This window comes from Onychostoma macrolepis, chromosome 04, assembly GCF_012432095.1.
Source record: "Onychostoma macrolepis isolate SWU-2019 chromosome 04, ASM1243209v1, whole genome shotgun sequence".
In the NCBI taxonomy this organism is placed as follows: Eukaryota; Metazoa; Chordata; class Actinopteri; order Cypriniformes; family Cyprinidae; genus Onychostoma; species Onychostoma macrolepis.
In genome coordinates, this window is record NC_081158.1 from 18091587 (window position 1) to 18119092 (window position 27506).

Here is a 27506-nt window from a genome sequence, read left to right on the forward strand (position 1 = left end):
TAATTGAGCTTCACAAATTAGTGAAGTGGCTTTAAGAAAAGAGCTAGAGCAGTGAAAATTCCCATTTCCACCATCAGGGCAATAATTAAGAATTTCCAATCAACATAAAATGTTACAAAACTGCCTGGAAGAGGACGTGTGTCTATTTCGTCTTAATTACGGCGAGAAGGAGAGTTTGAGTGGCTAAAGCTGGAGAATTGCAGAAAATAGTTGAGTCTTGGGGTCAGAAAACCTTAAAAAAAAATCGTCAAACAGCACCTACATCACCACATGTTGTTTGGGAGGGTTTCAAGAAAAATTCTCCTCGCTCATCCAAAAACAAACTCCAGCATATTCAGTTATCAGACTATATCAGACAATCTTATAATGGGCCATGTTTGGATCTTCCAACTGTACAATAATCCAAACACAAACCTCAAAAACAACACAAAAATAGGTCACTGAGCACAAAACCAAGCTTCTGCTATGGCTATGGCCATCCCAGTCCTGTGACCTGAACCCTATAGAAAATGAGTGGTGAACTGAAGAGAAGAAGCACCAACATGGAGCTGGGAATCTAAAGGGTCTGGAATGATTCTGGATGAAGGAATGGTCTCTGATCTCTTGTCAGGTGTTCTCTAACCTCATCAGGCATTATAGGAGAACATTTAGAGCTGTTAAACTGGCAAATGGAGGTTTCAAAAAGTATTGAATAAAAGGGTGCCGTTAATTGTGGCCAGTGTGTATTAGAGAAAAACTTTTATTTCATAATGATATTTCCCCCCCATTTTAAATTCTTATTATCCAATGAAAGGTTAGATTTCTGTGAATTTTTTTAATAAAAGATCAAAAGGATTAACAATGCAGATTAATTTTCACAGCCTTCTTTGATCATATTTACCAAGGGTATTTGGGTATTTGCCGATATTTTTGGCCATGACTGTATATATATATATATATATATATATATATATATATGTGTGTGTGTGTGTTTTGTATTTTATTTGTCAAATGTTTGTATTGTTATATTACAACGTTTGTAAATTTAAATGTTTTCAATAAAAACGTTATTTAAAAATAACTACTGACCTGTTGTGGAATCATGATGTTAGACTGATTATAAATACTGTAGCCCAGTAAACAACTCTGCATTGTAGGATTATTAGTATTATTCATTATAGTATTACATATTAATATAAATATTATAAGATTTGGGTACAGTGAATACAGTCGGATGTATTAAATATATAACTCACAGACTATTTGCATGTGCCCCAATGTGGAATAATGATTAATTTCTGTTTCAACTTGTAACCTTTTTTGTCAACTTTTTTTTTGCTGCAAACAGCATCTACTTTTTATTCTCAAATTGATGGTGGATTGTAGTGATGTTCGATTCGCAAACGAATCATTCATTGGAATCGGTTCATTTCAAAGAATCTGTCATTATGAATCGCGCAAGACCGAACTCTGCCCCAAAATCGGTTGATATTGAAATGGGTATTAACTGTTAATGACATACTGTAAATAAAGGTGGAAACGTTGCTAAAACACATATCATATTTAATTGTTGTGGTTGTGCAACATGTATTCCTTGTTTGTGAGGAGCATTTTAAATTGAAAATATGATGTGGGCAATATGGGAGTCCAAAAACAATGTGTATTCGTATATCACGTCTTGAAGAAACCATTATTTAGGTGACATAATCAGACACATCAGCTTAACTTTTTCTTTATTGGTGAAGAAATGAATAACTGAATCGGTTTGGTGAAAAGATTCGTTGGAACGTTCTGTTCAGCGAACCGATTCACTAAACGCATCGGGCTTCCCGAGTAAGAACGCCTCTAGCGGCGGATCGTGGAAGTTTTTATTGAACTCTTTGACTGGACTTCGCCGTTCCAGCTTTACAAAAGCGGGTGGCAAAAAAAAACCCATGGCAAGCATGGAATACGTTCCAACTTATTAGAAATACAAAGCCTTTGGAAGATATCGAGTTCTCTCTCCTTTTAGGACTTGCAATGGCTCCCGCCAGAAGAAAAGAGGTGAATCTGAAGGAACTGTGCTGAATGCAGCTCATTCATGGAGTAAAGTGAGTCGTTTGGGGATCATGAGTACAGGTTAGTTTCCTGGATGAATAAACATCTGCTACTTCTGTTGAACAAGCCGTCCAGGCAGGGAAGTCAGAAACGTAGGGGTTTTATGGTGAGATGTTGCGATATCTAACGGTTTCATTAAAATATTTCCATGTGTTGCAACTTTATTGAAGTAGCAGCTTCAGTGTTCCCATTCTCTGTTAGAGGCTAATATTGTGCTAACGGGACGAACTGCTTAAAACAAGCATTAACACATTCCTGGATGAAGAAGGTAAGGAACGATGTTGTGGTTTTATTTTGGCGTGTTTAAAAGCTGAACTATTTTCAGCCTTATTCAGGTTTTTCCCCCCAGGCATATATATATGTATATATGGAAACCCCACGGAATACTTTGATTTGACTTCAGTCTTTTGTTTCAACCTTTTTTATTTCCTTTCCCCGTCCCTTCGGTTTTTATACACACAAATAACCATTTTGGTTAGTTTACTTTTTCCTTTGTTCTCTTCAATCGATATGGACTCTGTTATGGAGGATATAACGTGGAAAAGTCCCGTGATTGTCTTTCCACTGCTGTAAGGAACTCTCTCACAGAACATCCGCCTGATGACTCGGTCTCGCGTGCTGCCGAAGTAGAAGCACGGACTCCGGCGAGACACGGTTCGTGAGCTCGGTTCCCGGATCCGGACTGAAGCACGAGCTCCGGATCGACGCAGAGAAGAATGAGCGGAGGAGGGCGCCTCCAGGATTAGTCGTGGATTGCTTCCCTTGGAATGGGAAGACCACATTTCCTCAAGAGAGCATCAACAAACCAAAGTTGTTGTTTTTTTCTCCTGAAAGCGCTGTCTAAGTGAATTCAGCGAAGTCAACACAATTGTTTTCTTTTTCTATCATTAACTGTGACATCTGTAAAAGGAGAGGTCTGAAATCTAAATATGAAGTTTCTATGATAACTGTAGTTACTTTAGAACGAACAGGATCTGCTTCAAACCATGTAAACATCTTTATTTTACTCCATTTAGAATATTTTTATGGAAGTACGGGTGACCATAATTGTAGTAACTGCATTTTGTGGGAAATGTGGGTGTTTAGTACACACTGATTCTTGAGACATTAGAATACATCCCATGCCTGCTATTAGTTCTGAACATAGCAGTATTTGTCTATAATTTAGTAATTCATATAGATTACATTTTATAAACTAAGAGAAAATCTAAAAATATATATGTATATTTAAAAAAAAAAAAAAAAACAGCTGTGTCCCTATTTGATATCTGAGACTTTAATATGTTTATGAGAGCATTTATAAATCAGGCAATATCAAACCATCCTTCACATGTAATTTCATCAGCTCAAAAACATTACATTGGCTGAGAAGAAACTGAGTGATTTATTTATATATATATATATATATATATATATATATATATATATATATATATATGTGTGTGTGTCTTAAGTGTCAATTTTTCGAAATCGAGATGTATACATCATCTGAAAGCCCGAATAAATAAGCTTTCCATTAATGTGTGGTTTGTTAGGATAGGACAATATTTGGCCGAGATACAACTATTTGAAAATCTGGAATCTGAGGGTGCAAAAAAAAATCAAATTGCTTTTAAAGTTGTCCAAATGAAGTTCTTAACAATGCATATTACTAATAAAAAACTAAGTTTTGATATATTTACAGTAGGAAATTTACAAAATATCTTCATGGAACATGATCTTGACTTAATATCCTAATGATTTTTGGCATAAAAGAAAAATTGATAATTTTGACCCATACAATGTTGGCTATTGCTACAAATATACCCCAGCGACTTAAGACTGGTTTTGTGGTCCAGGGTCGCATATAATTTAGATTGCCCTAATCATTGTTATATTTTCCGTTTCTCATCTTGTACACTAACAGTAAAAAGTTTTTGAACAGTAAGATTGTTTAAATTGTATAAACTTAAAACAACAAGTTGAGAAAACTCAAAAATCTGTTTGTTGTTTAAGGCAAGTTTGTTGCCTTAAAATTTTAAGTTGGCTCAACTTTTTTTTTTTTACAGTGTAGGCGAATGCCTCTAAAAATGTTATACTCAATTATCTAATATACTTTTCTAGGTACATGAACTCTTATTTTTGCATGCCTGTAGCCTATTTTGTCTCAAGAATCAGTGCTTTTTCTAAGGGCTATAAAAGGAAAGGTCTGGTATTAGATTTTGGATATTAGAAGCCACTGTTTAGAATACTGTACTAGAATATGCTGTTAAGCATTATTGTGAAAGATGACAAAATCTTGACCTGATAGTGACTCATACTGGAGCTTCATTTGCAGAAACTCACACAGTCCTAGTAGCAGAGAATCAAATAAATCAAAAGTTTCGATGTGCAGATACTGATGTGTGTTTCAGAGCTGCATTTCTGTCTTGAACTCAAGTCATGACCCATCGTGTTCAGCTGTGTATGCTAGTCTATTCATACTCCCTCTCTTTCTTCTCTGTGTGAGTTTATGTAGGAATGAAGAAACCACCAGTTGCCCCCAAACCCAAGCTGGTTCAGACACAGAAACCATCACCTCCCCCCATCGCCCCAAAACCAGAGATCCTGCTGCCTTCACCCTCACCCACTGCGCACAAGAGAGGAAAACCTGCTGTTGCCCCCAAACCATGTTTGCCCAAAGCCCCTCAGAAACCTCTCCAGCCAAGACAAGATCCCTGCAAAACCCAACTTCCCCCTGTCTCCAGAAACGGGGGTCCTGCTCTACTATCCTCACACCTGTCCCATTACATTATACCACCCAGTACTCAAGGTCATCAACTAGGTAACAGCAAATCAGAAGATTCTAAGGAAGTATGTGGAACAGCAGAGGTAGGTGTTTTCAAAGATGGGGACAGCTCAAAAAAACAGTTGTATTACAATGACACATTGGAACATGCTTCCCGATCTGAACGGGAACAAATGCATGCTCCCACGGACTCATGCCACACTTCCACAGAGGCACAGGAAGAACCAAACTCTGCCACACTAGAAAAGGACCAGGCAGGTACACAAAAACAAACTTCTGTCCAGATCCCAAGACACAGTCCTACGGAACCCCAACAGGAATGGTCTGCAGAGCAGAAACACACCGGGAACTCCATTTTTAGCTCTTGCACCAGTGACAATGATGGTGTTCCTGCACCACCCAGCAAGCCACTCCCCGTACCCCATCCACGACGCCCTCGGAGGGCACTTCTTAGGCAGAATGTTGTGGAAATTGCACCTTCGGACACTCAAGCAGATACACCTACAGAGACTCCTGAACACGTTCAGACAGACACATTACTAGAAAATCCCGAAAACACTTCGAGAAGCTGTTACACCTACACAGACACACCTCTAAATTTATGTTCCCCTAAAGAGAACACGGAAAACACGGACACTGACTCCTCAACCAACACTGATTCTTTTCTCGAAGTAGACTCTTTTCACAGTGCACATACTGAAGACTTGCCTCCTGATCTAGACTCCACCCATTATTCAGTTCCGACAAATGGTGTAACTTTAGCTTCCATGAACACAGCTGCGGAGGAGGGGTCGCAACCTCCAGCTCCGCCACCTCGACAGAAATCCCTCCCACAAATGGTTGATTCCTCATGCAAGGCCTCAACATCAGTGGACAACTTGCTTTTGCATTGCCACTCAGATCTTCAAGAGGTTAAGTGTAACGATGAGGAGGTGCAAAGCGACGATGAAGATGATGGCACATATGGAGATTTTGCTCGATACCCAATAACTCGGAGTCTTCCTAAACAGATTAAGCTCAGCTGTGGAGCACAAGTGGCAGCTATAACCAAGCCGTCTCTGGACGGGGAGGAAAAGTCACCGAAAGTCATGCCTAAAAAGCCCCAACGAAACAGTCTTCCCGCATCCGTCATGTTGCGGAAGCAAAACATGTCTCCGCTAACGCAAACTCCCCCTCCGCTTCCTAACTCCAGTCCTCCCATGTTCGGAGAACTTCCGGCACCTCCTCAGGAGAAATCTTCATGGCGAGTCGCTCTTCCTAACATCCCTATCTTCGGTAGAAACCAGCCGACTCGCAGTAACAGCCAACCACAGGCTGGAGGTATGGGAGCTATTTTCATTAAACAGAGGGCGAAGTCGTTTTCATCTGCAGATCTTCAGCGAGTGGACACCGGATCCGAATCTTCCGAGCCGTTGGTGCGCTCCGATCAAACGCGCCGTAGCTTGCGGAAACTTCTAGAGCTGCGTGTGTGTGCACGGTTGCTTCCGAAGTTGCTTCGCAGTGGACAGTCCCTGGATTGCACTCGTACTGATGCAGAATACGAGGAGCATAAAGCCACACCCACTAATCAGGGCGCACCTGGTGATGATGAAGAAGCTCAAGGTGACAGTGAGGCTGACTGTGGTGTGGAATACGAGAATGTCCCATTATACGAGGAGATTCCAGAGTACATGAACCTGCCCTGGGTCTATTCCAGCCAGGATGTGGACACAAGCGTGTATGAAGTTCAGGACCCATGTGAGGTGAACAGGTCAGTTTGTGCATATGCACATATGTGTATATACAGAAGTGTCATTACTCATATCACTATCTTGAACTACAGTTGTCTTGTTTAATAGGTTTTGATTTAAATCAGGGGTGGGGAATGTTGATCCTGGAGGGCCACTCTCCTGCAGAGTTTAGCTCCAACCCTGAAAAAAAAATACCTGACTGCATCCTGAAGACCTTGATTAGCTGGTTCAGGTGTGTTTGATTAGGGTTGGAGCTAAACTCTGCAGGGACCCCGGCCCTCCAGGATCAACGTTACCCACCCCTGATTTAAGGGATGCACTTAATGAAAAAATACTTTAGGATTGTTACAATTGATCACTTTTCAATCTGTGATTGATTGAGGTTACAGATATGGTTACAACTTTGTGCCAAGTCAACCCAGATGCCTAAATTAGAAATATATAACACATATCCTTTGAAAAATGTAGGGGAAAATTTGGTATTACAGTATGTTTCATTGAGAATACATTGAGAAATTCTATAAAGGTTTGTTATAGGGCTGCACGATATATCGCATGCAATATTTAATGCGCATCTTGTCAGTAAAGCCGGTTCTGTAATCAGCGGTAATTTCCATCACGTGCGTGATTTCACATGGGGCTGGGTTTACCACACAGAGCCGTTGTTCATAATGCTGATAATGCTGATAATGAACGTGGATTTGCCAGTGAACTTGTCAGTGAAAAACGGCTCTGTGTGGTAAACCCAGCTCCATGTGAAATCACGCACGTGATGGAAATTACCGCTGATTACAGAACCGGCTTTACTGACAAGATGCGCATTAAATATCGCATGCGATATATCGTGCAGCCCTAGTTTCTTATGATTATGTGTACTTATTATTGCGGAAAATAACCTTTAATAGTAATGCATTACAATATAGCGTTACTCCATAACAAAGTAACTAATTGCGTTACTTAGTTACTTTTTTATAGAAAGTAACGTGTTACACATGGGCTTGCTTATTAGTTTTTTTTTGATAACAAAACCACAAAGGTTATATTTTTGGGAACTGTAAAGGCGCTATTACACCAAAAGTGAAATTAATAAGGCTCAGGCTGAAGGAAGTGCCTCTGACTCTGCACCTCACACACGATTTCTCTCAACACAGCGACAGAAAAGCTGTCAGTAAATAAATTTGAAAACAAAGTAAATTTCGTTACTTATTTGAAAAAGGTTGTTAGATATTTTGTTGTAAATTTAAAAGTAATGTGTTACTTAACTAGTTACTTGAAAAAGTAATCTGATTACATAACTCGTGTTACTTATGAGTTACCCCCAACACTGGTACTTACTTGCATATATTATTATAGCTTAACAGGCTAATAGATTAGCACAGTGCTAGATAAGTAGGATATTTAACATTGAGAATACATTCAAATATTCTACAATGGTTTGCTATGGTTGTGTGTAATTGCTTATTTTGCTTATAACCAGTAAATAAGCTATATAATAATTAATAATAATTATTAGACAGAATAATCAACATATTTTGGTGGTTAAGACCAAGGGATCACTGTTTGGATGGTTGCATGGTCCAGTTAGCCAGTAGATGCCATAACTACACTACTGCACTGGCAAAAAGGCCACCTCGGCTAAGACTTCATAGATCTACAAGCTATATTTTAGGATTTCTAATCAGGCAGTCTGTAGAATACCCCCCCAAAAAATTCACAGAGAGGTCCAAGTCATGTCTGTAAATTACAATATATAGTCACGTTTCCTGATTGAATGCCTGCGCAACATTAACCTGGTCTCAACAAGAGCAATGACTAGAAAGATAACAATAAGTATATTAACGTTCACATCAATGGACAATCTTTTTTTTTTCTTTTTTTTATCAGCGTATGTTGCAGTTATGTCATCTGCTGCTTTAAATGCTTGAGCTCTTTAAAGCCAGGTGGATTCTGATTGGCTGTGAATGTTTTTATCATTCATCAGCTGGAAAAAGGTGATTGCTGCAAGTGATTCCAACAATATTGTTCCTCTGTGTCGTTATAGTTTTGGCGTGGACTTCCCTATTCTCATGGAATTATGACAGTAATTAATTAAAACTTTAAAGTTATTGTTAAAGCTGTTGTCTATGGCTTTAAGACTCAGAGTAACCACAAAACTATAGAATCCGGATCACATTTTTATATATTTTGCTATATAATTTAATGTGTGCGCTATATTGGTTTGGTCTGTGTGATCATGGAAGTGTGTGTGAGGGTTACAGTCCACTCTTTTAGTCCAGGTTGGGCCGCTTTCCTGTGGGTTATTTTCAGTGGCCAGAGCAGGAAATGTCTGTAGAGAAGAGAGCTGAGCCACTGGAAAATAACCTTTCCCTCTCTCTGTTTCTCCCACACTCTTTCTCTCACACACTCTCATTCTCAGAATTTTCAACTGAGATCTTCTGGCTCACAGTCATGCTTTGTCATTTCAGCATTTCCAGCACAGTAGCAAAAATCATGTCATATCAGTAAACCATGAATCATCTCATTCTGATTGCAAAATATCCCAACTGCTGACTGTATTACTGACATCATTAGAAAACATCAGCGCCCACGGCTAATATTTTATCAGCAGTAAGTGCTTTAGTGTTTTAGTTTTGTAGAGAAAGTCATGTGCAAGCACGGTTTATATTTGTCTACAAAACTAATTTCAAGCCTGTAGATCAGAAAGAATCGAAAGATCATAAATTTGGAGACATAAATTCCAAACATTTGACTTGGTGTGTGTTTACTGTGATGACTCTGGACTTTGTAAACACATTCTTGACCTCCATCACACATCGGCTTGTCAGTGATGGGGTCTCAGTGACGGTGAAAACTTACAGCATTTTGCTGAATTCGCAGTTGGCTTCCAGATGCACAGGACGTTGAATCAAGTTTGTGGTCGTGTGTTTAGAGTTGTCAGCAAGTTGTTCCCAACAAATATTTTACAGTCATGTGGGCTGCAGCCCTTGATCCCAGTAATAATACATTATTATTTTTGATCTCTCAGTAACACAATGCAGAATACACTTTGTTTAATACTGTTTCACCATGCAACAAAGCAAATCTGTTTCTTTCTTTCCTGACTCATTTGATTAAACTGCAAAAATCTTTGAATGTTTAGATTTGAACTTAAATCCATAACTTTTTATTTACAAATGTGTGCTATATATTACTCTGAAATTTATTTTTGCATACTGTTTCAGATGCACAGTATGCTGTAGGAAGCATGCTAGTGTTGCATTCTGAAAACATAACCACTTTCTCTTTAACTGTGGGACTTAAATTGATTTGGCCACTGGACTCTATTAGTTAATGGGAGTCATGCTGAAGCACTTGGAGTGAAACATGTGCGTCTATGTCCCTACTTAACCATATTTTGGGGACAAATTTGTACCCAGAAGAGAGCTAAACCTGACTAAATCTCCCAAAACCTCCTTTTGGGCATATGTTTTGTAAAAACATTAAGAAATGTGTGGGTTAGAGTTATGTGATGGTACAGTACTTATAACTAGCTATACAGTATTGTTCAAAAAGGCTATTAGTATTTACCAACAAAACCAAAGATTTTAAGCTTTTCTATCTTTTGTTGTAGTGTGTCAGTAGGAAATATCAGTTTATATTTTCAAACATTCCTTTTGCCATTAATTGAAATAATCCAGTGAGATTTTTGTATGGACAAGGAGTTATATTATTTATCAATTAACTTCTATTAACTAAATCAAATCAACATTAGATGTGACCAGCCTTTGCGTTTAAAGGTAACACATCATGAAAATCTGAAAATCTTTTTCTGTGTTTACGTGCTATAATCGGGTCTGTGGTGCATCTACCAACCTAGAAAACATGAAAAAGAACATCCCAGTAAATGTTTTTTGTAAGCCTGTCTCCGCAAGCTTGTGAAAAAATGAGCCGCTCAATTTGGCTCCCCCCGTGACGTTGTAAGGGGATTTTATTATAATATTACGCCCCTTAATCTGTACATTTCCACCCACAACGCAGCCAACGGTGTTCCAGTTCTAATGCTATGGTGAAAAGTTTGAGCAAAGCATGCTAACTGTTCTGTCGTTGACTGCAAAGACGAGTACAGAACACTGCTGTTCAAAACTAAGCTCAGAATCGACTCGAGAAAGAATCGTGATGCATTCGGAAAATCTCGGAATCGATGCTGAATCATTTCTTGATTCGCGACGCATCGATTTATTTTCCCTGCCCTACAGAATACTATTTAGAGTCCCAATCTCAGAGGAAAGGAGAGCAGTGGATTTGACAGTTTAAGTGCAGTAAGACATGAAAGAGAACTTAGTTTAGTCCTCACATGCCAAGTGACAGCCGCTTTCTGTGCGTGTGCTTCGGATGTGTGTGTTCAGAAAACCGTATATCAGAAGTTTAAACGGATATGGCTTTAAAACTCATGATTTCAGCGCGATAGACATAATCAAAACCAAACAGATGTTTTTTAGCAGAGTATCTGAGGTAGCAGCTGTAAAGGCCCAACCCTCTTCTGGAAAAGGAGGCAGGGAGCAGCAACTCATTTGCATTTAAAGAGACATGCACGAAAACAGTGTGTTTCTGCTTCCACTCAAAATAGGCATTTTATATATGATATAATAAATGATCTGTAGGGTATTTTGGGGACACCGGAGTGTCACACCTGAGGGCATAATATGTCTCCTTTAAAACAGCTTTTGTCCTAGATACACTTGCACATAGTTTTTCAGGTAGCTTTGTAGGAAGGTTTCTTCAAGTGTCTTGGATACATTACACAACAGCAAAAGATAGAAATTAAAATTAAAATCTTTTAAAAATATTAATGGCCTAAGACTTTTGCAGAGTACTGTATATAAAAACAATAGAAGTCTATACAGTGTCCCCATTGTATGATTTTGCCCACTGTACAAATTTTGCAAATCCTTAAAGATTCCTCTGATCCTAGACCAAAATCTATAGTCTTTGAATGGTAGTTTGATCTTTGATCTTTAATCAAATTCTGCCAGTGTCAGAAGTTTTGAGGCACAGTCCTGCAGTATGGCTTCTCCTGTGATGACCATCAAATCAAAATCCATTACGAGCTCAGAACTTGATGCAATTAGTGTGACAACAGCAAATCACTACTTGCGCCACTTGCTTCCATTTTTTTCTTTTCAATGCAAGCCATTACCAAAATTAACATTAGAGATTGTTTTTGATGCTAGCCACCATTATAGTTCTGCATGTGAATGCGCCTCACCATCACTGAACGAGTCGCAGAGTAATGATGTAAAACTCTGTATGTCCATTTTTAACGAGTCACATTAATGACAACTGAGATCCCACAGTGTGACTTGGCTTATAGCTGGGAATATGTTTGTACAGTCTGACATGCAACAATCATAAAGGACTCTTAAACAATTTCATATAAAAAGTATTCAATCATTTATTCATTCATGTATATTTTGAGTTGGTTTGTAATTTTTGAGTCATTACTGAGTTAAAAATCTATTATTTATTTGGTGATATTCAGATTTGGCACATTCCAGCTTCTGAATTTGAGTGCCCTTAATAGGTAGACAGCTCATATTTTAAATAACATTCACACTGATTGCCCAGGCACACCAGAAACTCCAAACTCCTGTCTGCGTATCTCTGTGTGTGAGAGAGGTTGTGCACTTGAGAGCTTGTGTATGGATGTGTGTGTGTGTGTGCGTGTGTGTGTCTCTTTGCAGAGTGAGTTTATATAAGCTGTAAACAAGAGCAGCTCTGTCCTGCTGCAGGAGAAAGAATGAGAGCGAGGGGAACCAGAGAGAGGGGAGAAAGTGTGTGAATGCATGAGTGTGCGTGAGAGTTTGCTTGTGCTATCTGGTGCTGGATGCTAAAGGAACCGTTCACCCAAAAATGAAAACTGCTTTTCTCACCCCAAATGTCACTCCAAACATGTATAACATCATTTCTTATGTGGAGCAAAAAAGCAGAAATTTAGGAGATTGTTCATGCTGCTCTTTTCCATGCAATGAAAGCAAATAAATAAATAGGGTAAAGATGAAAATTTTTAATATTTTGATGTATTTAACATATTTTACCAATTACCATCTATCAGTGAAAAACATGTTTGATTGCTTGTACTTTGGATGAACGTGTGTACTTTCTGTTTGATGACAGATGTTCTGTGAGTGGTGATCTGTCAGAGGATGGATTGAGCTCTAATGAGGAAGATGGCAACAGTTCTGACTCCAGCAAAGAAGACATGAGCCATTCAAAAGACAAAGAGGTACTACACCTTTACACAGACACACGGGACCACATCAGAGCAAAATGTTCAAGTTGGTCATTTTTGGCATGCCATTAAAGGAATGTTCCAGGTTCAGCACAAGTTTAGCTCTATCGACAAAATCTGTGATTGTTTCTTCCCTTACCACAGGAAATAATTTAAACTCATCTCTTAGTTACAGTAAACACAAACAAAAAATTGTGTTTACACTAATCCACCTACAATGGAAGTTTATGAGGCAGGACATTGCACTGGGATAAACACTTAAATACACAGTATAGCCACAGGACTTGAATATTATGCATCAGATTATTGTGACAAAATTGTGACGAACTTTGCTGAATAACGATTTTTTAAGTTTGTTTAATTTTAGCATGGTTTAACACGGTTGCATAGTAAAAAAAAAAATAATTGCAACCAAATATACAGTGGCATGACACATACTGTTGATAAAGCTTAATAAAGCAATAAGCCCCAAGAAGCCGTGGTTTACTCCGCTTCGCATCATGCCTAACAACGCACCTTAGCTGTTATAAATTCACTGTAAACCACAGCTTCACGGGGCTTATTGCTTTTATAAAAAGGTTATTCCATATACGTAGTAAGGTTTCACAAAATAAAACAGCAAATAAAGTGTAATGATATTAATAAAAACAGTATTCTTCCACCAAAGAAATGTAGTTCCTCAGAAACAGTTGTGGTTGCCAAGCAACACACAAAGTAAACAAAGGTGTAGGTTTGTAGTGTAATTTACAACAGCTTTGAATGCGGCTCAACCACTGATCTATATATAATGTTCTCTATTATAGATCAGTGGGCTCAACCAATCAGAATCAAGGACCGGAAACTATCCGTTTTTTAACAATCGTTTTACAACATCCAACTGCTAATTTAACAAAGGCCATGTGGGTGGGGAAAAATGTAAACCACAAATAAACATTAAATCCCTAAAATTAAGTCCCATCCTACATTATTTACTTCTGAATGTTGTGTTTTCACCTTGAAATTATTCATTGAATTTCAATAAACAGTTCATCCAAATATTTAAATTCCAAATTTGGAACTAAAGACTTTAGTTCGTCTTTGAAACACAAATGAAGTAATTTTTAATGAAACCTGAGAAATTGCTATCCCTCCATTGTAAGTCATGTTCACTAAAAATTGAAGTTTCAAAAATCGAGTAATTTACCGTAACTTTTAATGTAGGCTATTATTCACATCAATTAACGCACATTCATAGAGGACATCAATTAAGGTAAATGGAAGCTCCAGTGCAAACATGTTTTAGTTTCACCAAGAACCAATGAGGTTCATTCTTGCGTGTCACACAAGTATGTTTGAGGTTTAGCAGAAACCAATGAGGTTTGTTCTCCGGCATCAAGCAAGTTGAACTTCCATTTACCATATTTGATGTGTGGATGTATGTGCGTTGATCAATGTTTATGTCAATAAAAGCCTAAATTAAATCTGTTTATCATATAAAGTGATTTGGATTAAACCGCTCCATTCATGTGGATTACTTTTACAATTTCTTTATGAACTTTTTGAAGCGTGAAAGTTTTGGTGGAATGGACTTTCAAAGGAGGGATAGAAATCTCTCAGGTTTCATTAAAAATGTCTTCATTTGTGTTTCGAAGATGAACAAAAGTCTGATACGACATGAAGTTGAGTAAACAATGTGAGAATTTACATTTTTTGGTGAACTATCCCTTTAAATGCATTGAGAATGTTGTTATTCATCTTGTATTTAAGAGAAAAACTTTAGAAGTAGGAACTCCAATCACTTGTGGATAAATCAGATTTGGGAAGGTGTGTCCAGCAGACTTTCTGTCTCGAGATAATCCAGAGAGACCCCCAGACACACCCCGATCTGAGAAACAGGGGGTGCTTTCAGTCAAACTTTGTCCTTGTATTTAGACAGACCGTGATCCAAATAAAGACTGCAGCCCATAACAACACGCGCACACACTCACGCTTACATGGAGCAGTGCATTTGTTTTGCTATGAGGCTGTATGCTGTCGGTAATAATGGTTGGATGTAGCAACTGTGTAAGTTAACGGCACTGAAAATGATATAATAGATTCTAAAATGGTCTAATATTATAACAGCATTTTAATGTATATGTCTTCAGGAAGTAGAGAGGGCGAAGAGAAACAAGGTGGTCCACATCGCAATGGAGATCATGAGCTCAGAGAAAGTGTATGTACAGTCTTTTATTAATGCATATTCATATTTAATAGTTTTATATGAACACATTTAGGGGGAAATATTTCGTTGAGTTTATATTTTGGATGTGTGTTTGTGTCTTTGCAGATTTGTGGACGTTCTGAAGTTACTTCACATTGTAAGTCATCACTGTTTTCACTGGATCCAGATTTAATCAAGAGTTATGTTTATAGTGGAAGTGTGGGTTCAGTCATTTGTTTGTGTTTCATTAATTTCACATGAATGTGTTCTGGAATAGTGTTTGATTTTCACGGTCACAGTAGGATCATAGAGGAAAATACACACACAGACACGTGTTTCTCAGTTTATTTTTGGATTTAATGAGCAGCTGTATGTTCTGTGTAAGTGTATTATCGGGACAAATGATTACAAGACTACATGCATTCAAAACCATCCAATGGTGTTCCGTGTTCAATACAAGTTCAGCTGTCAACAGCTTTTGATGCATAATGTTGATTGCAACAAGATAAAATTTAGACTCATCTCTTATATTTTTGAAAAAGAAAAAGGACAAATGAATGGAATACAATGGAAGTCTATAGGGCAAGGTATTTCTTTCATTACTTGAGGCTAAGTTGTCATTACTATAAATACATTGGTCAGTAAACTTCAAGTCTGACAGTAGTTGTCAGAAATGTATTATTGAACGCAGGCAATTTACATGCTAAAAGTAGACTGTTAGCGTGCTAAAGCACAGAATGTTGTCAACACGGTAAACCCTCTCTAAGCAGCAGTGTTATTATAGCATTTATTATAATATTGAATTAACTTTTTTATTTTTATATTTTATTGTTTTAGTAATTTTGTTATGTGTATGTTTTTTAACATGTATGTTGTATGTTTTTAATTTGTTTACCTTTCGATTTTTTTTTTCTTATTTAAATGTTATAGTTTTAGCAAATTTTGTGTTTAACTATTACTTAGGCCAAAATTTCAAAATTTCTATATTAAGTTTAAATAAGTTTTTCATCTAATATTTATATTGTATTTTAGCTTTATTTAAAATATCAAACTTTTTATTTATTTTTTTTAGTATTGTTGACATTGTTTATAGGACAGTTTTTTTTAGATTTGACAGGAAGCAAAGTGGGAGAGAGAGAGGGGGGCGGGATCGGGAAACATCATCGAGCTGGGATTCGAACTCAGGACGCCTGTAGCGCAACATTGCTATATATATATAAGGCTATCGGTGCCGACATTAATTTTATTTTTAGTTAACAATAACAACGCTGCCAAGACATTGCCACTCTTCATTTATCTAATTTAAAGCACCATTTCTAAGAAAGAAAAAAAAAAATCTAGATACATTCCAGTCGACTTCACTAGCCAACTAGTTAGACAAGTAGTGGTGCATCCTAACTAAGTGGTGTCAAACGATTAATTGCGATTAATCGCATTCCAAATAAAAGCTTTTATTTACATAATATATCTGTGTGTACTGTGTATATTTATTATGTGTGTATAAATACACACACATACAGTATATACTTTGAAAATATTTGTATGTATTTACATGTATATATTTATATTCATATAATTTATATTATATATAAATATTTAATATATAAACATAACATTTTTCTTAAATATGTACATGCATGGGTGTGTATTTATATATACATAATAAATACACACATTACACACACATATACTATGTAAACAAAAACTTTTATTTTGAATGCGATTAATTGCAATTAATCGTTTGACAGCACTAATCCTAACCCATCCCTATTCAGAGAGATGCAAAGAATTAGAAAGTCAGAAAAAAGTGAAAATGGACAGGAAAGAGACGGCAGAGGAAAGACGAGAGGAAGAGCTTGTCCAGGGAGACTGTGGTAGAGGAATAAGAGATCAACGGCAGAGAGAGTTTCGGAAAGAAATTACACCCACCCTCCCTTTAACCCACTTGTTTGGCCGTGACCCCAAACAGCTGTCCTAAAGACACGTGTGTGTGTGTGTGTGTGTGTGTGTGTTTGTGTTTGTGAGAGAAAATGTTCTCTCTACTTCCTGTTAAAGCTGTAGATGTACTGGGCTGTCAGTTTATGGCTTCAATTTGTTTGTTTTTACCCTGATTGTGTTTGGGAAATGTTTAGTTGAGCACTTAATTTTACCTTGAAAGATTTATTGCGAAAACTTCAAATGGACTCTTATTTGCACTGTTTGTGGTTTTATTTAAGTTTAAATGCTAGTAAATAAAGTCATGGTTTGAATTCACGGATGTTGACGCATGTTTTTTCGCTATTACTCCTCTTGTCTAGCTGTCTCTGTTTTGTTGGCAGTAGCTAACATCTCCATTTCTGTTTCAGGATTTCCGGGATGCGGTTGCCAAAGCGACTCGTGCGAGTGGGAAGCCGCTGGTGGAGGAGAAAGTATTAAATCAGATCTTATACTATCTGCCCCAACTCTACGAACTCAATAAAGACCTGCTGAAAGAGCTGGAGGAGAGAGTAGCCCACTGGTAAAAGACATAAACAATATGAAAGCTAAATGTGTTGTGAATGAGTTTCATGTCATTTTTGTGTTTGAGTAGCATGTATGTTTTGTGGCTAGCAGCAGAGATAGTTCAAAAAAGGATGCAAAAGAATGAGGGTATTTAGAAGTTGGGTGGCATTTAAGAAGTCTAAATTATAATAAAAATTACTACATTTCTCAGTTTTTTGTTTCTGGGCATCTCTCTGACTACTGCAGGTCTGATCATCAGAGATTGGCTGATATCTTCGTTCAAAAAGGTCCGTATCTGAAGATGTACTCTACTTACATACGAGAGTTTGACCGTAATGTGGCTCTGCTGGATGAACAATGTCGCAAAAATCCTCCTTTTGCCAACGTTGTGCGTCAGTTTGAGGTAGGAGTTTGTGCATGTCCATCTTTATGGGAATAAATATCCTTATAATGATGTAAAAAATACACTCTCTCCATGATGAAAAGAGATTAATAAACAGAATAACATGTTAATTAAATAAATATTCTATACAATTTCTATATGTATATGATATAAACCATGATATAAAAGCATATGTTTGTGTGTGAGACACCAGTGTTTCCCACAGACTTACAATCTATATGAAAATATACAGGTGCTGGTCATATAATTAGAATATCATCAAAAAGTTGATTTATTTCACTAATTCCATTCAAAAAGTGAAACTTGTATATTATATTCATTCATTACACACAGACTGATATATTTCAAATGTTTATTTCTTTTAATTTTGATGATTAGAGTTTACAGCTCATGAAAGTCAAAAATCAGTATCTCAAAATATTAGAATATTACTTAAGACCAATACAAAGAAAGGATTTTTAGAAATCTTGGCCAACTGAAAAGTATGAAAATGAAAAGTATGAGCATGTACAGCACTCAATACTTAGTTGGGGCTCCTTTTGCCTGAATTACTGCAGCAATGCAGCGTGGCATGGAGTCGATGTAAACAGCCACACCTTTCAGTAATGACCTTCTGTGACTTACCCTCTTTGTGGAGGGTGTCAATGTTCGTCTTCTGGATCATTGCCAAGTCAGCAGTCTTCTCCATTATTGTGGTTTCAAAGAACAAGAGATACCCAGAATTTATACTGTAGGGATGGTCATTTATTCAAACTCAAATGTAAATATTCTAATATTTTGAGATACTGATTTTTGACTTTCATGAGCTATAAGCTCTAATCATCAAAATTAAAAGAAATAAACATTTGAAATATATCAGTCTGTGTGTAATGAATGAATATAATATACAAGTTTCACTTTTTGAATGGAATTAGTGAAATAAATGATGATGATATTCTAATTATATGACCAGCACCTGTATACAGTACATAACAAAAAAAGCAGACAGTCTTATTGAAAATGCAAATTCATTCTCTACCAGCAGGTGGCGCTTTTGGAGCGGCAGAAATAGTGGTTTCCCCGGTAACAGCTGTAAAATAAAGCATAGCTGCGCTCATGAATGCTATTTTATCAGACAATACAGGAAAGATGGAATGAAAATGATATCGAAACTTTTCGGAAAACAGGCGATTCCATTCAAAAATTCATTCATATAAAACACCTGCGGAAACGAATGATTATAAAATATCACAAATGTTTTGTGCAAATCTGTTATGCAAAACCAGGCCAGTGTTTTTTTTTCCATTTGGTAATGCTTCATATTTCATATTTCACTCTTTTCACTCATTCTTAGACGAGTCCGCGCTGTGCTAGTCTTGCTTTGAAGCATTACCTGCTGAAACCGGTGCAGCGGATACCTCAATACCAGCTCCTGCTCACAGGTACACACCATCAGATGAGTACACACGGCAATCAACAGTAGAACAAGTGGATATCAGGCCCATTGCAGGAAGCCAGATACATCATTTGTTTTAGCTAGTGGACTTTTCGAGTTTTGGCTAGATTTTGCTGAGGAGGGACCGTTTGGTCAAATCAAAGTTAATTTAATTTTCAAAGGTTTTCTTGCATTGGACAAACTTATGATTAAACTTAAAGTAATTCAAGTCATTTAATGAATACAATAAATATCTGTAACCAATTTTGAATCTTCCAATTAATTTTCATGTCTCTTTCAGATTATTTGAAGAACCTTCCTGAGGATTCATCCGACTATAAGGACACACAGAGTAAGAGCACACCATTTTCCCTAGAAATGATACACACTAGAGCAGGGACTCATATTATGCAGCTAAGGTGCCACTTTTAGTAAATGAGCAAAGCCCAGTAAATAAATAAAATAAAACGACCTGGTAAAATTCACATTAACCAACAATTACAGCAAGGGCCATTGTCTTAGACCAGCCTCATATTTTTAACCTCATTCATCAAAATCATAAATGCTGGTGACAGACATTCCTAATTTTCATAGATGCTTCCAAAATATCTGTCTGTCTGTCTATCTGTTTTTTTGTTTGTTTTTGTTTTTTTAATTCACCCTTTCTGTTTTCTAAATGCATGTTATTGATCGTATTGACATTGGCATTCACTCAGACGTCTGTGTTAAGGAAGAAAAGATCGCACACTAATTAAAATGTTTAAATCAAATTTACAATAATTTATCTGTAATTAAAAAAGAAATCTGTGAAGCTTTTGACTTTATTTTTTGTAGGGAAAATGTTTATTGAACTTTTGTTTGGTTTTCCCAGCTGCTCTCAGTGTGGTGAAAGAAGTGGCGAACCACGCGAACGACATCATGAAGCAAGGGGTAACTCAACAAACACAACCAAACCACCATTAAGACCCCATAAATATGAATGACTTTGACTTATAACACACATCTCATTTTTCTAGGATAACTTTCAGAAGCTGATGCAGGTTCAGTACAGTCTGAACGGTCACCATGAAATCGTCCAGCCTGGCAGGGTAAGAACCTTAATTACCACTGATTCATCGTGTCCGAGCAGTGCCTGTGGTCTCTGTGTTGCTAAACTAACACGCTCTTGTTGCATACGCAGGTTTTCTTAAAGGAGGGCACTCTGATGAAACTCTCCAGGAAAGTTATGCAGCCCAGAATGTTCTTCCTGGTAAGAAACTGTGGTCAAATATGTTGAGATCTAAAGGCTGATAAAATGTTTATTATAGTGCTGTCAAACGATTAATCGCGATTAATCGCATCCAAAATAAAAGTTTTTGTTCACATAAATATATATGTGTGTACTGTGTATATTTATTATGTCTATATAAATACACACACATGCATGTATATATTTAAGAAAAATCTTGTTTATATATTAAATATATTTATATATAATATAAATATATACATGCAAATATTTTCAAAATATATACTGTATGTGTGTACACAGTACACACACATATATTATGTAAACAAAAACTTTTATTTTGGATGCGATTAATTGTTTGACAGCACTAGTTTATTATAAAATGGACAGTTTTATTTTAGTATAATTTATATACTGTTATAGTATTTGTTAATGTTTTGAATGTTTGTTTTTTTTTTGCTTTTATTCTATATTTTCTCTTTGTGTTTTTGTCATTTTAATTATTACTTTGTATTAAATATTGATATTTAGGTTGCATGTATTTTTATTTCAGTTTAGTTTTTATTTATTTCAAGTTAGTGCAACAACTTTAACTTATTTAGTTAGTTGCCAAAGCAACATTTCTAATTTTCATCATTAATTTAGATTAAGTTTTTCATCTTTGTTCCTGTCTTATTATCTCTATTTGTTTTTATATACTATATAAATAATTGCACAGTCTATGGAGTGGATCTGATTTACATTTCACTATATATTGTCTATATAACTGTGTACGTGACGACATAATTTTGCATCTTAAAATGTATATTTTTCAGCTTTTTTTTTCAGTTAGTACAAACTATTTTTTATATTTTAGTTTTAGTCAACGATAATAATTTGGAAAATTTATATTTCCAACTCTGAAATCTGATCATATCAATCTAATCATATTCAAGGTAGACTTGAAAACTAAAAAAGACACAGAACTGTGACCAAAAACCAATATTACTATGTGCATTAATGTGGTCATTTACAATACAGGAAATTGCAGCATATGACAGGAAAATGTGGATGGTGTAACACTATTTTTTGGACATCCAGTAAATTGTCTTTCTCTTAACAGTTTAATGATATTCTGCTGTACACAACACCCGTTCAGTCTGGCCAGTATAAAGTCAACAGCATGCTCTCTCTGGCTGGCATGAAGGTCAGATATCCACCATCATAATACTCCCTTAGACACACACACACACACACACACACACACACACACACAAGAAATGTAATGTGTGTCCCACATCTTCGATAGGTGAGCAAACCAAGTCAGGAGGCCTATCAGAATGAGTTAAACATTGAGAGTGTGGAACGCTCCTTCATACTGTCTGCCAAGTAAGAAACACACACACACACACACACGCATATGTAATGATTTATGTGTGGGGTCTACATAAAAGAAATATCAGCAGTGGAAAGAATAATTATACACGATAATGATCCTTTGATCACTTGTGCCAATACAATTTTTGGTACTTATGTTTAATTAAATTGAAATCACAGACTTAAATTGTTTGCAGTTCAGCCACAGAAAGAGACGAATGGCTGGAAGCCATCGCTAAAGCAATTGATGACTACACCAGAAAGAAGATTTCTTTCTTTTCCAGTCGAAGCCAAGAGGTGGGTGCATTTAAGTGTGATTTGATTTTAGGTGTATCTTTCTGTTTTCATCAAATTTATAGGGTCTTCACTGACATGCCTGTACACTGCTAAAAGTGATTTTTGTCTTGTTTTCCTGCATAAATATTTAAACATTATTTAAACATACATTTCCTTAAGATGCAAAATGACATAAAATACAAAGTCTTGCTTAGGAAACATTATAAGCCAATGGGGTAAGAAAACTAAAATTGTTTTCACTTTGATATCTCCCATATTGGGAGATATTGGTTCTTGTTTTAAGCATGAATTTAACCTAATGCAGTTTAACATGTAAATTCTAATAAATTCTTAATTCTTTAACCTAATTTTAAAAAATAATACTTTTTTCATTTTGCATCTCAAATAAATGTATTTTGATTTTAAGAATGTTTAGATAATTGTACTGGAATACATGAAAAAAAAACATTTTTTTTGTTGTTGCAGTAATTGATTTATGATAGCCAGTTTAATGCTTTAAGAGCTGTGCAAAAAGTGTAAAATATTAAGCATACACCAGAAATATTCATACCAAGTCCAATGCCACATAGTCATAGTCCTAATTCTCAGAAAAAAAAAATATATATATATGCTGATTAAATTAATTCAAACTGTTAAAACACTGACCTTGCCAAAATATAAAAGTATGAAATATTCACAAACAATAGACTAGAACTATGCCCAGCAAGGCTGATGCCAAAGTTTTTTGTCATTTTATGAAAAATATTATGCAATTAATATGTTGACAATATGTCAATCAACATGCCTGATGAAGATCAATTCTTGAAAAATGATCAATCAAATTTGTAAAAAATCTTTGGAAAAAGTTCAGATGTTGTTTGGCATTCATACTACAAAAAAATAATAATAATAAAATAAAAATAGAGCTTCTAAATAAAAAAGCAACAGATAATTGCAGGACAATATTTTAGACACTTTTGATGGAGCTCATAATTGCACTCAATATTTTTTTTTTTTAATGGTTTTATATTTTAATAATATTTTATTCCTGTGTAGTTGGAGGGAATCTCTGATGATGGTCTACCGCTGGGCTCTAAAGCTCCTATCTGGATTCCAGATTTGAGAACGACCATGTGTATGATCTGCACGTGTGAGTTCACGCTTACCTGGAGACGCCATCACTGCCGTGCCTGCGGAAAGGTTAGAAATAAGTTCTAAGATTTGCTTCTTTTTCTTTCTTTTTTTGAATGAACAAATAGACCTGATCTGCATTTGATGTGGCAACAGGTGGTGTGTCAGGCATGTTCGTCCAATAAATACTACCTGGAATACCTAAAGAATCAGCTGGCACGAGTGTGTGACCACTGTTATATCAAACTACAGCACAAGGGTATGAGATTTCTGCTGAGAAACCCACTTTTTCTACTCTTCTTTCATATTCCCTTACTCCCACTTCTTCACTAGCAGTTTTTTTGCTTGTTTTTAATGGTATTTGCTCATACTTAACATAAGTATTAACCTGAGCAACCACATAGCAATAGTGCTGTATTGTTAACTAAAATTAAAAGTTATCAATAGTAAAAATATAAGATGAAATCTTAGCAATTTGAAATTAGAAAGCACAACACTAGCTGTGCGGTTGCACAGGCAAACACTGTGTGTGTGTGTGTATATATATATATATATATATAATTTTTCTTTTTTTTTTTCTAATATGTTTTGCTTTTGTCTCATAGGTGACCAATCCAATGTGACTGTTTCCCCTAGTGGGCGGAGTTCAACATTTGCTTTTTCTAGAAAACAGAAGAAGATTCCTTCTGCCCTCAAAGAGGTGACTTGAAGTTGTACATTACCCATAATGCAACGGCATGTAGCATTTGCGTTATGTAATGTCACTGTAATGAAGGTTTCTGTTTCTACCACAACGCTGACGTCATATTAATACGTTACTATTAAAATGATATCACACTCACAGGTGTCTGCCAACACTGAGAATTCCTCCATGAGTGGATATCTGCAAAGATCCAAAGGCCACAAGAAACCGTGGAAGAGGCTGTGGTTCGTCATTAAGAACAAAGTCCTCTACACTTACGCCGCTAGTGAAGTATGCAACCTTTACTTATGTAATAACTTTTAGTGTTCTGGAAGCTACTCATAATTTATCAATAGAAGCTTGACTGATGATTATCTAAGTAGCTACACTACAATACGAACTATTTACATTGAAGCTACCTAAAAAGGATATAGGATTTATAGGACAGGACAGTATTTCGACAGGAAGTGAAGTTGGAGAGAAAGAGGGGGATGGGTTCGGGAAATGTCCGTGAGCTGGGACTCGAACTCAGGACGCCCAAAGCGCAACAGCCACGAGGCAATTGGCACTGACAAAAAGCGCTTTTCCACTGCATGGTACGACTCTGCTCGCGTTTCCACTGCAGTTTAGTACCGCTTTAGAGTGGGTGGGATTATACACATAATGGGCGGCCAAGAGCTGAGCGACCTCCTGAAAATGTTTTCATTCCACGTTGCCCCATCAAGATCTTGCTGGATCCGCTCCTCAACTATCAACAAGAGGAACATCTGTATTTCCTCAACAGACCACAAAACAGCTATTTTTGGTTGTTAAAAAAAGGTGCACTCGTTCAAAACAGTTGCATTCTTTTAAAAAAAAGTTGCGTTCGATCCTTCGCTGGCTGTGCTGATTTAAATCTAGCGGGTCTCGTGTCGCAAGTTCAGTGACGCAGGTAATGACAATTCTCTCCAGCCAATCAGTGGTCAGCAGGATTTACACATCACATTTTGGTAACGGTATGCTTGCCGAAGTCGTATTAAAAAAAAATACCAGGTACTGTACACAGTGGAAAACCCCCCAAAAGTAACCAACTATTGAAATATTTTTTACTGATTTGCTACTAGCTACTATTAAAACTATTTAAAGCAGATATATGTTACTAATTATACAACCATTATCAGATTAGATCTATCATTTTATTTTGTATTTTCGCCTCTTTTATGACAGGACAGATGAGAACTGACAGGAAGCAAAGCGGGAGAGAGATAGGGGGGCGGGATCAGGAAAGGTCCTTGAGTCGGGATTTGAACTCGGGACGCCCATAGTGCAACGGCGCAGTATGCCGACACGCTGCCTACAAGGCTATCGGCGCCAACAGAATATATATATATATAATTTTTTTACAATGAAAGCAGTATCTGTTTGGCACAAGACATACGAATGTACAGATTTACATAAATATACTTCAAGCGGTAAACATATTCAGTTAAATGTTGCCAATTGTCAGTATATCGCTATAAAAAAGACGTAAAAATCCACACAGGAACTTTTAACCACTTCATTCATGAAATAAGTTTGAACAGTGATTTACTAAAATGAATCAAAATGTCCAACACTACACTGTTTTATGTTGTATACCAAAAATGTAAGAATTTCTACACCGAAATTTTAAGTCAAAATGATTTTACAATAATTACTTACAAATGGTTTCACAATGTGACCAAAATCAACAATGTAGCGCTTTGTCGTGCTACATTGCGACTTGTTAGTAAAGATAACTGGTTACAATAAAAGTTACATTAAACAGCCAAAAATCATAATACACACATTAATCAAGATATTCAGCATCCAATGTGAACATATAAAGTCACACTTTATAGTAAAACTAAAAGGATCCTAATCAATGTCCACAAAACTAAAATCCTCTCATGGTTAGCAGCAAAACTATCTAGCTACTATACAAGAAACCAACATCGTAAACATTGCGATAAATGAATAAACATGTCACATTCCTTTCATAAAGCATATACAATCAGCATGGACAGTTTGAGATGACCTTTGAATTATAGTTTTTTTGCAAAGCTATAGGATTATTTGTTTGAAAAAAGTTGCTTGTTATCAGAAAAACTTATTACATTTTTGCAATACTGAAAACCATAATTACGTTAGTAGCATTACTATTTTAGTCGATTGTTCCTCTACACTGCTTTTTGGCATTTTTTTGATTCATAATATCATGAGAGTATGCAGATGTGTATGACGTAATAAAAGCTGTCATATGATGATGATTGTGTTGTTTTCAGGATGTTGCAGCATTGGAGAGTCAGCCGCTGCTGGGCTTTTTCCTCCGCGAGGAGAAGACAGGACCGGCTCAAAAAATGCAGTTTAAACTGTATCATAAAAACACACTCTACTACATCTTCAGAGCAGAGGACATCCCCACTGCTCAGAGGTACACAGGCACTTGTATGGAGTTGTATAGAGTTTGTTCTATGAATCTAGTCTAAGATCTTCTTAATAATCTTTTTTCAGATGGATTGAAGCGTTTCAAGAGGCCATGATCCTTTGACTGGTCTGGATTGGATTAAATAGAATGAATAAATGTCGCTTGTTTGGGTCTCTGCACTGTGTACACAGGCAGTGAGTTTAAAGATGCATAAATCAAAACCCAGTTTGAAGCAAAGGATGCTGGTAGATGTAGTTTATGCATTAATCTATTTTAAAGGGATACTCCACCCCAAAATGAACATTTTGTCATTAATCACTTACCCCTGTGTCGTTACAAACCCATAAAAGCTTAGTTCGTCCTCGGAACACAATTTAAAGGTTGAACTAGGTATTGCAATCCAAATTCAAAATATTGGAGATGTTTTTTTTCACCCGGCCCCTCCTCCTCAGACTTGACGCACACGCAGGTTGCGTTGATTAATGACACCAACAGAAACGAGCCAACTGGCAACCCGTGGTGCCGAAATACAATTGGGTAAACTGGCAGTGGGTGGGTTTCACAAACCATAACAAACACAGTCAATCCGGGCCGGAATGCACATTTTCAACGGAGAATAACTGACTGTAGCATTGTTTTTCAGATAAACAAGTATGTTAACTTAGCATGTTTCTTAAATATCTTAAACATATTATGGTATTTTTATGCTTTAGTAGAGTCAAAATCCTACATACAGCACCTTTAAGATATTTTGGATGAAAACCGGGAGGCTTGTGACTGTCCCATTGACTGCCAAGTAAATTATACTGTCAAGGCACAGAAAAGTATAAAAAACATTGTCAAAATAGTTTATCCGCCATCAGTGGTTCAATCTGAATTTTATGCAGCGACGAGAAAATGCATAAATAACGACATTTATTCAACAATTCGTCTCCTCTGTATCTCTCTGTGTCAGCGTTGCGCCATTTTGGAGAGCATCCGATGGTCGCAAAGTGCGTACGCTATTCTCTGTCATCAGTAATGCATGGATATGTATTGTATGTTTATTTACGCTTTGATTTGAATGGAAACAGCGTATCCATGCGTT

The 27506-nt window shown here is 36.5% G+C and overlaps 1 protein-coding gene across 1 annotated transcript; it reads left to right on the forward strand.

The window, feature by feature from the left end:
* Positions 1 to 1869: 1869 nt before the first annotated feature.
* fgd6 (FYVE, RhoGEF and PH domain containing 6) lies at positions 1870 to 27254 on the forward strand. The gene is made up of 21 exons (XM_058772465.1): positions 1870 to 2097; positions 4574 to 6593; positions 12727 to 12835; positions 14968 to 15035; positions 15150 to 15180; positions 17369 to 17520; positions 17751 to 17907; positions 19241 to 19328; positions 19623 to 19673; positions 20193 to 20251; positions 20338 to 20409; positions 20502 to 20570; positions 21652 to 21735; positions 21838 to 21917; positions 22103 to 22202; positions 23238 to 23381; positions 23469 to 23571; positions 23918 to 24012; positions 24157 to 24285; positions 26277 to 26425; positions 26506 to 27254. The coding sequence occupies exons 1-21, from the start codon at positions 2088 to 2090 to the stop codon at positions 26540 to 26542; spliced, it is 3807 nt and encodes a 1268-aa protein (XP_058628448.1). The 5' UTR covers positions 1870 to 2087; the 3' UTR covers positions 26543 to 27254.
* Positions 27255 to 27506: the final 252 nt, after the last annotated feature.